Source organism: Stenella coeruleoalba, assembly GCF_951394435.1.
Source record: "Stenella coeruleoalba genome assembly, chromosome: 10".
NCBI lineage: Eukaryota > Metazoa > Chordata > Mammalia > Artiodactyla > Delphinidae > Stenella > Stenella coeruleoalba.
The window spans coordinates 67910107-67923824 of record NC_137156.1 but is presented as its reverse complement, the minus strand read 5'-3'; the positions used below and the strand labels follow the sequence as shown (position 1 = coordinate 67923824).

Sequence of the window (13718 nt, the reverse complement as noted above, 5' to 3'; positions counted from 1 at the left end):
ACCCAATGCAGCCAAAAATAAATAAATTTATAAAAATAAATAAATAAATAAAATACATAGAAAACCACGGCATCAACTGTTTTATTTGCTAAAAGTTGGGTTTGTGGCTACATATCTAAGAGGCCAATAACAAAAGTGAAGAGCCACATACATTAAAGCTGCACCTAAGAGATTTACTGCTGGATGACACATTTACTCTCAGCACTCAAAACCAATATAGTAGGACTTCCCTGGCGGTCCAGTGGTTAAGACTCCACCTTCCAATGCAGGGGCTGCAGGTTCAATCCCTGGTTGGGGAGCTAAGATCCCACATGCCTCACGGACAAAAAACCAAAACATAAAACAGAAGCAATATTGTAACAAATTCAATAAAGACTTTAAAAATGGTCCACATCGAAAAAAATCTTAAAAAGAAAAAACCAATATAGCAACTCCTTCTGCATTTTTGTATGATTTGACTTGACAGGAAAGCACTAATGACTTCTGAAACAGACTGCCAAGGCAATGAACTGTTCATGATGTTTAACAAAGATGGGTGAGAGTTTACAGTAAAGTAAATTAACTTTTTATAAAGAAGTATCTTTAATTAAGGAGACTAACAAAGACCTGAAATATTCTTTGAGTAATTATGAAATTCTCTGACACGAAGACCAGCAGTGGAAAACCCATGCTCAGAAGCTTTGACAACAGAGTGGAAAGGCCAGTGGCCTGCAGTATGGAAACCTGGGCTCCCTGGTTAAGCCACTAAATCATTTCACTGAGCTTCAGTTTCTTCATTTATTTAATGAGGGAGTTGAAACACGTGATTTCCAAGATCTCAACCAGCTTCCAAGTTAAGCCTTGCCAAGAAGCAGTCAGACACACACTTCAAAGAAAAGCAGCCTATTTCTCCTCCTGGATTTCCCACAACAGCATGAAGACCTCCTCTCACTACGGCCATCCTGAGGCTCTCTGAAGTCTATGCTGCCCCAGCACAGAGGATGGGGTGCTCTTCTAACACTGTTTAAGTGGCCAGTGTCTGTGAGTTCTGGACAAAAATCATGGACACTGATGATGGCATGGTTTCTTGCTCACTCTGGGAGGTGAGACAAAATTCAGCATTTTAACCTGGTGAAGTGATGGTGGAAACTGCACTTTGGTTGTTTCTTTTTAAAAAAAAAAAAAAAACCCTTTTTAAATTAATTTATTTTAAAAATTTATTTATTTTATTTATTTAATTTTGGCTGCATTGGGTCTTTGTTGCTGTGCATGAGCTTCCTCTAGTTGTGGCAAGCGGGGGCTACTCTTCGTTGCAGTACATGGGCGCTAGGCGTGTGGGCCTCAGTAGTTGTGGCACTCGGGATCAGCAGTTGTGGTTTGCAGGCTCTAGAGCGCAGGCTCAGTAGTTGTGGCGCATGGGCTTAGTTGCTCCACGGCATGTGGGATCTTCCTGGACCAGGAATCGAACCTGTGTTCCCTGCATTGGCAGGCGGGTTCTTAACCACTGTTCACCAGGAAAGCCCCTGTCCATGTTTTAATCACATCATATCCCAAGAATTTGTAGCCAAGGGTAGCTTTTTATAAATAAAATAAGGAAATAAAGCAAAGAACACTATAAATATTGGTGTGAACAGTTTTCCAAATTGTAGTAACTTCTCTGTATTTTAAAAACAAGATTTGTCTCTTGCTTTAGCCTAGTTTTAGGTGAGGAATATGAACTCCCTTCCCCTTCCAGCACACTGCGTGTAGCTCCTTGGAATCCAGGCACATATAAGGGGAAACAGGCACTTAAAAACAGTGGAAAAAGCCCTGAGGAACCCCACGCTACAGAGTTTTAGAGAAGTCTCAAACTTTGAAGCCTCTGATTTGGAGCTGCTCTGAGGACCCTCCTAGTTCAATATATGTTGACCCTGATAAAGAAAAAAAAGTTCTTTTCAACAACTTTGGGAACTGCCATGCCCTGAAGTGGCTTTACACTGTCATTTAAGGGCAACTTTTTATTTACAACAGGTCTATGGAAGTTAAAACAAAGAAGGCTATATAAAAGAGATTATGAAACAATTTAGTGGTATTGGGTTGGCCAAAAAGTTCCTTCGGTTTTTAAGTAAAAATAAAAGACACACTTTTCTTTCCTTTTAAAAAAAAAATTATTATTATTTATTTATTTATTTGGCTGCACCGGGTCTTAGTTGTGGCACACGGGATCTTCGTTGAGGCATGCGGGACTTTTTAGTTGCAGCATGCAGGATCTTTTAGTTGCAGCACGTGGATCTTTAGTTGCAGCATGTGGGTGGGGGGGTCTTCCAGTTTTGGCATGCGGGATCTTCAGTTGCGTCATGCGAACTCCCAGTTGCGCCATGTGGGATCCAGTTCCCCGACCAGGGCTCGAACCCTCCTCCCTGCACCCCCACCCCCGCAATTAAGACACAGAGACCTAGCCTCTGGACCACCAGGGAAGTCCCAAACATGCATTTTTTCACTTTTACCAAGAACTTTATTGAATATATTCACCGTTTTGTTCCACTACCTTCTGCCATTTTTCATGCAATTTCATAATTCCAACTTCCCAAAATTTTTTATCTTTTTGAGCAAAGAATTGTTCCAGGTGCCTTTTACAGTCTTCCAGGGAATTGAAATTTTTTTCCATTAAGAGAATTTTGTAAAGACTGAAATAAATGGGAATCTGAAGGTGCAATGTCTGGTGAATATAGCAGATAAATCAGAACTTCCCAGCCAAGCTGTAACAGTTTTTGCCTGGTCATCAAAGAAACACGCGGTCTTGCGTTATCTTGATGGAAGATTATGCGTTTTCTGTTGACTAATTCCGGATGCTTTTCATCGAGTGCTGCTTTCAGTTGGTCTAACTGGGAGCAGTACTTGTTGGAATTAATTGTTTGGTTTTCCAGAAGCAGCTCATAATAGACGACTCCCTTCCAATCCCACCATGTACACAACATCACCTTCTTTGGATGAAGATCGGCCTTTGGTGTGGTTGGTGGTGGTTCATTTCGCTTGCCCCACGATCTCTTCCATTCCACATTATTGTACAGTATCCACTTTTCATCACCCGTCACAGTTTGTTTTAAAAACAGAATGTTTTTGTTACGTTTAAGTAGAGAATTGCATGCGGAAATATGGTCAAGAAGGTTTTTTTCACTTAACTTATGTGGAACCCAAACATCAAAGAGATTAACATAACCAAGCTGGTGCAAATGATTTTCAATGCTTTATTTGGATATTTTGAGTATGTTGGCTATCTCCCACATGGTATAACGTTGACTATTCTCAATTAATGTCTTGATTTGATCGCTATCAACTTCACATGGTCTACCTGACCATGGAGCATCATCCAGCTAGAAATCTCCAGCATGAAAATACACAAATCACCTTTGACATGTTCGATCACTCACAGCACCTTCTCCATACACTGCACAAATCTTTTTTTGCGTTTCAGTTACATTTTTACCTTTCTAGAAATAATAAAGCATAATATGCCGAAAATGTTGCTTTTTTCTTCCATCTTCGATATTAAAATGGCTACACAAAAATCACCAATTTTGATAAGTTTTTTTAAAATGCATGCTGATATGACAGCTGTCACAATATAATCTAACAAAACTGTTTCGAATGAAGTTGAAGACAACTAAGCGCTACTAGAGCCACCTTACGGAAAACCAAACGAACTTTTTGGCCAACTCAATAAAAACTATCTGGAGAAACACAGTTCTATGTAAATTTAATAGCTATCTTCAAGGGTATATAAAAGCTCATAGGCTTTTACTTTTATTTGTATATTCTATATATTTCATTGAGGTATAGTTGATGTACAATATTATATAAGTTTCAGCTGTACAACAGTGATTCACAACTTTTAAAGGTTATGTTCCATTTATATTTATTATAAAATATTGGCTATATTCTCTGTGTTGTTATATCCTTGCAGCTTATTTATTTTATACATAGTAGTTTGTACCTCTTAATCCTCTACCCCTCCCCATGTCCCTCCCTCCCCTCACTGGAAACCAACAGTTTGTTCTCTATATCTGCAAGTCTGTTTCTTTCTCGTTATATTCACTAGTTTGTTTTACATTTTAGATTCCACATATAAGTGATATCATACAGTATTTGTCTTTCTCTAACTTATGTCACTTAGCATAATACCCTCCAACTCCATCTATGTTTTTGCAAATGGCAAAATTTCATTCTTTTTTAAGGCTGAGTAGTATTCCATTGTTCATATATATACACTACATCTTCTTTATCCGTTCATCTTTTGATGGACACTTAGGTTGCTTCCATATCTTGGCAACTGTAAATAACGCTTCTATGAACACTGGGGTGTATACATCTATACATCTTTTTCAATTAGCGGTTTTTTTTTCCGGATATATACCCAAGAGTGGAATTGTTGGGTCACATGGTAGTTCTATGTTCAGTTTTTTGAGAATCCTCCATACTGTTTTTCACAGTCGCTACACCAATTTACATTCCCACCAACGGTATGTGAGGGTTCCCTTTTCTCCACAGCCTCACCAACATTTGTTATTTGCGTCCTTTTTCATGATAGCCATTCTGACAGGTTTGAGGTGATATATCATTGTGGTTTTAATTTGCATTTCTCTGATGATTAATGATGTTGAACATCTTTTCATGTGCCTGCTGGCCATCTGTACGTCTTCTTTGGAAAAACGTCTATTCAGATCTTATAGGCTTTTAAATAGTGCTTCTAATTTAATCAAGCAATATTCAGTTTAGAATTAATGTTAATATGTACAACTGTACATGATATAACATGCACAGTTGTACTATGTGCTGTGAAGCACAACAGGTTTCTAAATAAAAGAGTTTGCATAGAGACCATTCAGAGATAAAGGAGGTTGGCCACTGGACAAATTTTTCTTAATCAGTAATCAAATTAATCTTAATCAAGATTTAGATAGAAATTAAACAGTTTTTTTTTTTTTTTTTTGCAGTATGCGGGCCTCTCACTGTTGTGGTCTCTCCCGTTGTGGAGCACAGGCTCCGGAGGCACAGGCTCAGCGGCCACGGCTCACGGGCCCAGCCGCTCCGCGGCATGTGGGATCTTGCCGGACCAGGGCACGAACCTGTGTCCCCTGCATCGGCAGGCGGACTCTCAACCACTGCGCCACCAGGGAAGCCCTAAACAGAGTTTTAAAATGAGGGAAAAAGAAAAGGAGAAGTTGAGCTAAGATGAAAGCTGCTTTGAAATAAAGATCTTCTATTTTAGTTCTAGAATGACTGATACTGGCAGACTAATCATTGATTCTCATTAGCGTCAGGCTTTCTTGGTGATGCTAACACTGAACAGGAATAGAAAAAGTGACATTTATGTGTATCTTTTTTGGGGGCTGGGTGTGTAACCTTTGTTCAGCAAAAAACAGACTTCACAATGTGACAAACCCGGCAACACTTTTGTTCACTCTGGATTCAAACTGGAACTCAAGTTACTTATCAAAGCATAAGGAATCCACCATGGAAAGAGCAGAAAATGTATTTTGGTCAGAAGAAATGGCCAAAAAGCACACATGAAAAGATGCTCAACATCACTAATTATCAGAGAAATGCAAATCAAAACTACAATGAGGTCTCACTTCACACTGGTCAGAATGGCCACCATCAAAAAGTCTACAAATAAATACTAGAGATAGTGTGGAGAAAAGGGAGCCCTCCTATATTGTTGGTGGGAATGTAAACTGGTACAGCCGTTGTGGAGAACAGTATGGAGGTTCCTTAAAAAACTAAAAATAGAACTACCATATGGTCCAGCAATCCCACTCCTGGGCATATATCTGGAGAAAACCAAAATCCAAAAGGACAGGTGCACTCTAATGTTCACTGCAGTACTGTTTACAACAGCCAAGACGTGGAAGCAACCTAAATATCCATCGACAGAGGAGTGGATAAAGAAAATGTGGTACATACATACAATGGAATATTACTCAGCCATAAAAAAGAATGAAATAATGCCCTTTGCTGCAACATGGATGGACCCAGAGATTATCATACTAAGTGAAGTAAGTCAGACAGAGAAAGACAAAAATATCATGTGATATCACTTACATGTGGAATCTAAAAAAAAATGGTACAAATGAATGTATTTACAAAACAGAAATAGTCACAGATGTAGAAAACAAACTTATGGTTACTAGGGGGGGTGGGGGGGAGGGATAAATTGGGAGATTAGGATTGATGCATACACACTACTATATATAAAATAGATAACTAACAAGGACCTACTATATAGCACAGGGAACTCTACTCAATACTCTGTGATGACCTATATGGGAAAAGAATCTAAAAAAGAGTGGATATATGTATAGGTATAACTGATTCACTTTGCTGTACAGCAGAAACTAACACACATTGTAAATCAACTATACTCCAATAAAAATTTTTTTAAAAAGTAATTAGGGAAGGTCTCAAATTATCACAAAAAGAAAGAGAAATTGCCTGAACAGGAGAACAAATGTCTGTAGGAGACTGAACTTTACATCTGGCAACTGATCAGCACAAATCAACTAAGGTGTGTATGATCAGCAACTGCAAATGCAACACAAAGTCTCCTAGCCAAAGAAGCACATTACCATGACTGGCGCTGGGGGCAGAGTACTTGGCGCTGGACTTGCGGATGATATTCTCGTGGATCTGGGACCACTCACTCTCGTTGTTGCACCTGCAACAGAAGGACAGGCATTATGATTCTCAACAGTTTTAAACATCTGGTCTGACGTTCAATGTGTAACACTAAGTTTGAAGGGATACTTCAAACTCACTTTCCTAAAGAAATGAACATATATTTTACTAAATTAGACAAGGCTCATTTTCTGGTAAGGCACACAGAAGATTCATATTTGAGGAAATAGTAGAAACTCTAAAATGAACCTCTGCAAATATTTTTGAGTGGCAAAATATCCTATTCTCTGAAGTAACACTTTCCCACATGACAAGTTTTTTTCATTTTTAGTTCCTTATACACCCTTAAAACTAGGCGCTAGAGGAAAGCTCCTGATAGAGGAAAAAACAGTTCCTTTCAACAAGTACTGCTGTTTACAAACTTCCATGTCACACTTGCTCTACGCAGTCATTCAACTGTTGCTGTAATGGCCCCAGAGAAAAATCCTGCTAAGCTCAGGGCAATGTTGATATTTGCCTGTGGCTGTATTTCAGCCAGACCACGATAAGAAGAAAAGTTTGGGAGAGTAGTGGGCTTGGTTCACTGTGAAATCCTCTGTAGTCAAGGAGAAGGAGGGCTTAGTAGAGAAGGCTGGATGCCTAAATATGTAAGGATAAAGTTCTTTCCTAGGGACTTCAGGATTGGGAGAAAAGAGAGAATGGAGGAACAACACTGCACCTCTATTAATTTCTGACATTTTTAGAGTCTTCCCCACTAAAGGAAAATTCCAAGAAAGCTGCAGTCATACAACCACTTGGTATGGTTTAGGAACAGAGACTAGGAAGGAATTCCTCATCCTAATGTAGACATCTTGATGAAACAACTGAAATGAGATTAGAATCATCTCTTGAAAATTCCATGTCACACCCAGAGTCTCCACAGCCTCGGCCCCTCCCTTCCCCTGTTGGATAGGGAGAACCCACTGACCCCAGAAAACAGAGTCCATGTACAAAGGAAACCACACAGGATCTTTCCATGGTAACTTAGAAGTGTGTAGTCCAGCCACAGCAAGAGGAAACTCCAGCAAGAGTTATATCAGGTGCCATCCAGCAGCGTGAAGCACAACAGGTTTCTAAATAAAAGAGTTTGTATAGAGACCATTCAGAGATAAAGGAGGTTGGCCACTGGACAAATTTTTCTTAATCAGTGGCTCTTCGGACTCCTTAGTAGAAATAAGCCTCACTTAGAGATGTTACAAAGAATTGTCAAAGATAAGGTTCTCAAAGTCCAGAGCTGTGAGGATAACTTCTGCTTACAGAAATCCTTCCAAGGAAAGGAAGGGGGAGAGTGTTCTTTAAAATGATCACTTGTGATTAGCAACTCAGTTGGAAATCAAAAGTGAGAGGTGCTGGCAGCAGCACGTCTAGCCCTTCCTGTCTGACATGCACACTGTCTCAGCTCTTCCAATCAGTCAATACATCAGAGAAGTGCCCAGCTGGTGAGGACTGAGACTTGTCTTGCTGTCAGATTTTTGTCACTTTCTAGGTTTACAAAATCAGTAGTTACATTCTTTAATAGAAATCTGACTATAGTTTGTTATAGTGTATTCCCCCCCACTTCAAAATAAGAGTCTTGACTAATGCACAGTATAATGAATACAGACAATAATATTGTACTATAATGATGCAATGTGATAAATATTGCTTGACTGGCAATCATAATACAATATATAAATATATCAAGGTAACACGCTATACATCTCAAGTATATATATACATATATATATATATATATATATAAAATACATACACAAAGAATCCAAATAAATAAATAAATAAAACCAAAAGGAAAAAAAAAAGAGTCTTGAAAATTAACTCCCTCTCTCCAATGGGTAGTATAATTTCAGTATTTCTCCAATAAAACACTCACTGGTTCTTTGGCAGTATAGAACCAGTGAGCTGGTGCTTTATCAACCACATCAACAGTGACAATGTGTATTATTTCACTGACATGTACTTTTCCACCCGACACATACAATTCAGATGCCAGACACCTGATGACTTGTCCCCTGTACTCCTCTCCCTTTGTATGCCCCTTAACTATCATTGGCATTCAGAGATCTGCATTTGAAGCCCATTTCTTTCCTACCATATAAGCTTTCTGGGCAATCTCACCTGCTCCCATGGTTTCAACCACCACCAAAAGCAGATAAGACCCAAAGCAGTGTCTCCAGCCCAGACTCACCCCTAAGTTTTTGACCTGCATGGCCACAAGACAGCTTATCATTTCCTACCCACCCGTCTGCTCCTAGAAACTCCTTCTGAGTAGAACCCACTAGTTCACTAAACCAGAACTCTTCCAGCTGTCATCACGTCCTGTAGATTTTGTTATCTTAAAATCTGTCACATCTGACCTCTCCTCTTCATGGCCTTGGTTCAGCCATTACCACCTCTCTTCCAAACCAGTGTAATCACCTCTTAACTGGCCTTTCAATTATCTCCCTTTCTAGAATGCCAAGGGAGCTACTCAAATCATCTGAAACTAAATGGATGTGGTATCATTAGCATATTTTAACCAATCACTAGGATATTTCGTAAGGAAAAAATATAAATGTAATAAGCATTTATTAACCAAATGAGTTATGATTATAATGAAGCATGATTATGTTGTATCCAATCAAATTAGTATTTAGAGCATGATTACTGATGTTGATAGTTTGCCCTCAATCATAAGACTCACAAGGGATTGTATCTAAAACAGGTCTGTGTGCCTCTGTGGCACACCTTCCTCACGGAGGAGGTAACCAGCACAGGCAATGAAGTAGCACTTCAACCACTACATACATGTCCAGGGATTTTACTCAAGGTTTAACACAGAGGGGTGAGAGGTTTTTGGTTTTCTACATGGGATCACTAAGCATTCCAAAGCATCAGAGCAGGTGTGCAGATTCTGCTCAGCAAAGAGTGTTCAGAATACTGTTCTTATTCACTCATGTACTAGAGCACACTTTACCATTTGCCTCTTCCCTACTACCTCCTTAACTTCTTGATTTCTGTGGGTATTCACCCAACTTTCTTCTCATCTTTCCCCAAGGTGGGCAACCCAAAAAAGTATTCAAGAAGTTTTAAAGAGTTGTTTGTAAGACCTTTAAGTCTGCTTTTTTAGGATGCCTAATATAGGTAGGTAATGATCAGGATATTCTCCCATATTTTATTTTACTAAGATAGGTATTCTCATGTTCATCTTACAGATGAGGAGAGTGAGGTGAAGCTGTAGTCTAAACACAGGTCTGTCTGGACCCAAAGCAGGGCAGGGGTGAGGGTGGAGGGGCAGAGAGAAAGAAGCTGCAGAGTTCTGTGACCCTGAAAACCTTACTCCCACACCAGGCTTCAGTGTACTTGTCTCCCTGACACCAGTCAGAATTCCCATTCTGTCTACCTTCATCTAACTGCAACTATTCAGTTTTGACTATGGCTTAAAACTTAATTTAGTGCAAATAATCCATATTAAAATTCTTTCTTGGAGAGTGGCCAAGATGGCAGAATAAAAACACTCTGAGCTCACCTCTTCTCACACCAAAATCACAACTATTTGCAGAACCATTGTTAAAAAATACTGGAACCTACCAGAAAAGATCTTCTACAGCCAAAGACATAAAGAAGGAACCACAACGAGACCAGAAGAAGGGGAAGACTCATAATCAAACCCCATATCTCCAGATGGGTGACCCACAAACTGGAGAATATATTGCAGAAGTTCTACCATAGGAGTGAGAGTTCTGAGCCCCACGTCAGGCTCCCCAGCCCAGCACTGGCAAGATGAGCCCCCAGAGCATTTGGTTTTGAAGACCAGTGGGGCTTACTTAAAATAGAGACTTCACTCTTAAAGGGAGTGAAAAAAGCTCCCTTTTTTTTTTCACACAAAAGCTCACGTGCACCAGCACATAGGGAAAAAAATATAATTTGACAGGAGCCTGGGCCAGACCTTCCTGCTGGTTTTGGAGCGTCTCCTGGAGAGGTGAGGCATGGATGAAGCTCACCCTGGGGACACAGACACTGGTGGCAAACATACTGGGGAACACTGTTGACGGCTGACATCTTGGCTCTTTAGTTCCAAGACCTGGCCCTATCCAACAGCCTCTAGGCAGCACTGCTGGGACACTTTAGGCCAAACAACTAACTGGGTGGGGACACAGTGCCAACAATCAGCAGACAGGCTGCCTAAAGACTAAAGAGCCCATAGCTACCTCTGGGCTTGCCCCTAGACATGGCCCAGCCCACCAGAGGGCCAAGATGGAGCCGTACCCACCAGTGGACAGGCACGAGCCCCTCCCACCAGGAAGCCAGACCAAGCCTCTAGACCAACCTCATCCACAAGGGGGCAGACGCCAGAAGCAAGAAAACTACGACCCCTCAATACAGGGCAGACCCTACCCTGGGATCAGCTGGGCCCTGGCCTGGCCCACTAGCAGGCCAATGCAACCTTCAGGACACCCCAGAACCCATACCCAACTGTGTCAGGAACCAACTTCCCCCCCCACAAAACAACCTGAAATGAGCTCTGGGATCCCTGGGCTGCAGCCAGACTCCAGGAACAAGCTCTGCTTGCTAGTAGACTGGCATTAACCCCAGGATCTGGCTTCACCTGCCAGTGGGAGGGCAACAGCCCCAGTCTTCAGGACTCTGACTCCACCCACCAGTAAGCCAGCACTAGCCCTGGGGGTGATGTAGGATTGTGCAACCAGCCACCTCATGACCAGGCCCTGCTAAACAGCAGCCAGTAGCATCCACACAAAGCAGGTTCTGGCAATCAACCAGACTAGGGGCCTATCAGGCCATCCACACAGTTAGCCCACCACAACAGAAGGACCCACATAGCCCTCTTCGAGTGAACCCTTAGAGCACACAGCTTGGGTGACGGGAGTGCGGAACTGCTGGGATGCATAGGACGCTTCTACAGAGGGCCGCTTCTCCGAGGTCAAGAAAAGTAACTAACCTACCACATACATAAAAATACAAATAGCAACTGAGACAAAACAAGAAATATGTTTCAGACGAAAGAACAAGATAAAACCCCAGAAGAACAACTAAGTGAAGTGGAGACAGGCAATCTACCCAAGGCGTTCAGAGTAATGATCGTAAAGATAATCAAAGAACTCGAGAGAAGAATGGATGCACAGAAAAAGAAGTCAGAAATTTTTTAACAGAGTTAGAAAATATAAAGAACAACCAAACAGAGATGAAGAATACAATAACTGAAATGAAAAATGCACTGGAAGGAATCAACAGTAGACTAAATGAACCAGAAGAATGGATCAGTGAGCTGGGAAGACAGAGTAGTGGAAATCACTGCTGCTGAACAGACAAAAGAAAGAAGAATGAACAGAAGTCAGGACAGATTAAGAGACCTCTGGGACAACATCAAGTCTGCTAATATTCACATTACAGGGGTCCCAGGAGAAGAGAGAAAGGGCCCAAGAAAATATCTGAAGAGATAACAGCTGAAAACCTCCTTCATCTGGGAAAGGAAACAGTCACCCAAGTCCAAGAAGCACAGAGTCCCATACAGGATTAACCCAAAGAGGAAAAGACAAGATACATTGTAATCAAAATGACAAAAATTAAAGATAGAGAAAACTAAAAGCAGCTAGGGGAAAGCAACAAATAACATACAAGGGAACTCCCATAATACTATCAGCCAATTTTTCAGCAGAAACTCAGCAGGCTAGAAGGGAATGGTATGATATATTTAAAGTGATGAAAGAGAAGAACCTACAACCAAGAATACTCTACCCAGCAAGGCTCTCAGATTAGAAGGAGAAATCAAAAGCTTTACAGACAAGCAAAAGCTAAAGAATTCAGCACCACCAAAGCAGCTTTACAACAAATGTTAAAGGAACTTCTCTAGGTAAAAAAGAAAAGGCCACAACTAGAAACAAGAAAATTACAGAATGAAAAAGCTCATTGGTAAAGGGAAACATACAGTAAAGGTAGAAAATATCCACAAACAAAGCTCATAGGGAGGTTAAAACACAAGAGTGATAAAATCACCTGTATCCACAATAAGCAGTTAAAGAGACACACAAAACTATTAGATGTAAAATATGATGTCAAAAACAGTAATCATGAGAGGAGGAGAGTACAAATGCAAGGTATCTAAAATGCATCTGAAATTAAGAGATCAGCAACTTACAACAACCATGTATATACAAAGACAGCTATACAAACACCTGACGTAATTGCAAACCAAAATTTATAACAGATATACACACAAAAAAGAAAAAGGAATCCAAACGTAACACTAAAGATAGAGAGAGCAAAAGAAAAAGGGGAAAATAAGACCTATAAAAACAAATCGAAAACAATTAAAATGGCAATAGGAACATACATATCAATAATTACTTTAAATGTAAATGGGCTAAATGCTCCAACCAAAAGACACACACTGGCTGAATGGATACAAAAACAGGACCCATATATGCTGCCTACAAGAGACTCATCAGACCTAGAGACACATACAGACTGAAAGTGAGGGGATGGAAAAACACAGTCCATGCAAATGCAAATCAAAAGAAAGCCACAGTAGCAATACTTATATCAGACAAAATAGACTTTAAAATAAAGATTGTTATAAGAAATAAAGAAAGGCACTACATAATGATCAAGGGATCAATCCAAGAAGAAGATATAACAACTGTAAATATATATGCACCCAACATAGGAGCACCTCAATATATAAGGCAAATATTAACAAATATAAAAGAAAGAATCAATGGTAACACAATAATAGTAGGGGACTTTAATACCCCACTTAGGGGACATCCCTGCTGGTGCAGTGGTTAAGAATCCATCTGCCAAAGCAGGAGACACGGGTTCAAGCCCTGGTCTGGGAAGATTCCACATGCTGTGGAGCAACTAAGCCTGTGTGCCACAACTACTGAGGCTGCATTCTAAAGCCCACGAGCCACAATTACTAAGCCTGCGTGCTGCAACTACCGAAGCCCACGCGCCTAGAGAAGCCACCGCAATGAGAAGCCTGCGCACCGCAACAAAGAGTAGCCCCCACTAGCCGCAACTAGAGAAAGCCTGCGCGAGCAGCAACAAAG

The 13718-nt window shown here is 40.6% G+C and overlaps 1 protein-coding gene across 11 annotated transcripts in view; it reads right to left on the bottom strand.

Annotated features, from left to right (window-relative positions):
* Positions 1-13718, bottom strand: part of DOCK3 (dedicator of cytokinesis 3) — a 408834-nt gene that overhangs the window by 106051 nt on the left and 289065 nt on the right. For all 11 annotated transcript variants that reach the window (XR_013830244.1, XM_079934759.1, XM_079934762.1 and 8 more), the window contains one exon: positions 6585-6673. Coding sequence is in view for 10 of the 11 variants with exons in the window: in XM_079934759.1 (XP_079790885.1) it covers positions 6585-6673 (89 nt within the window). In the remaining variant the exon portion in view is untranslated. The remainder of the gene's footprint in view (positions 1-6584; positions 6674-13718) is intronic.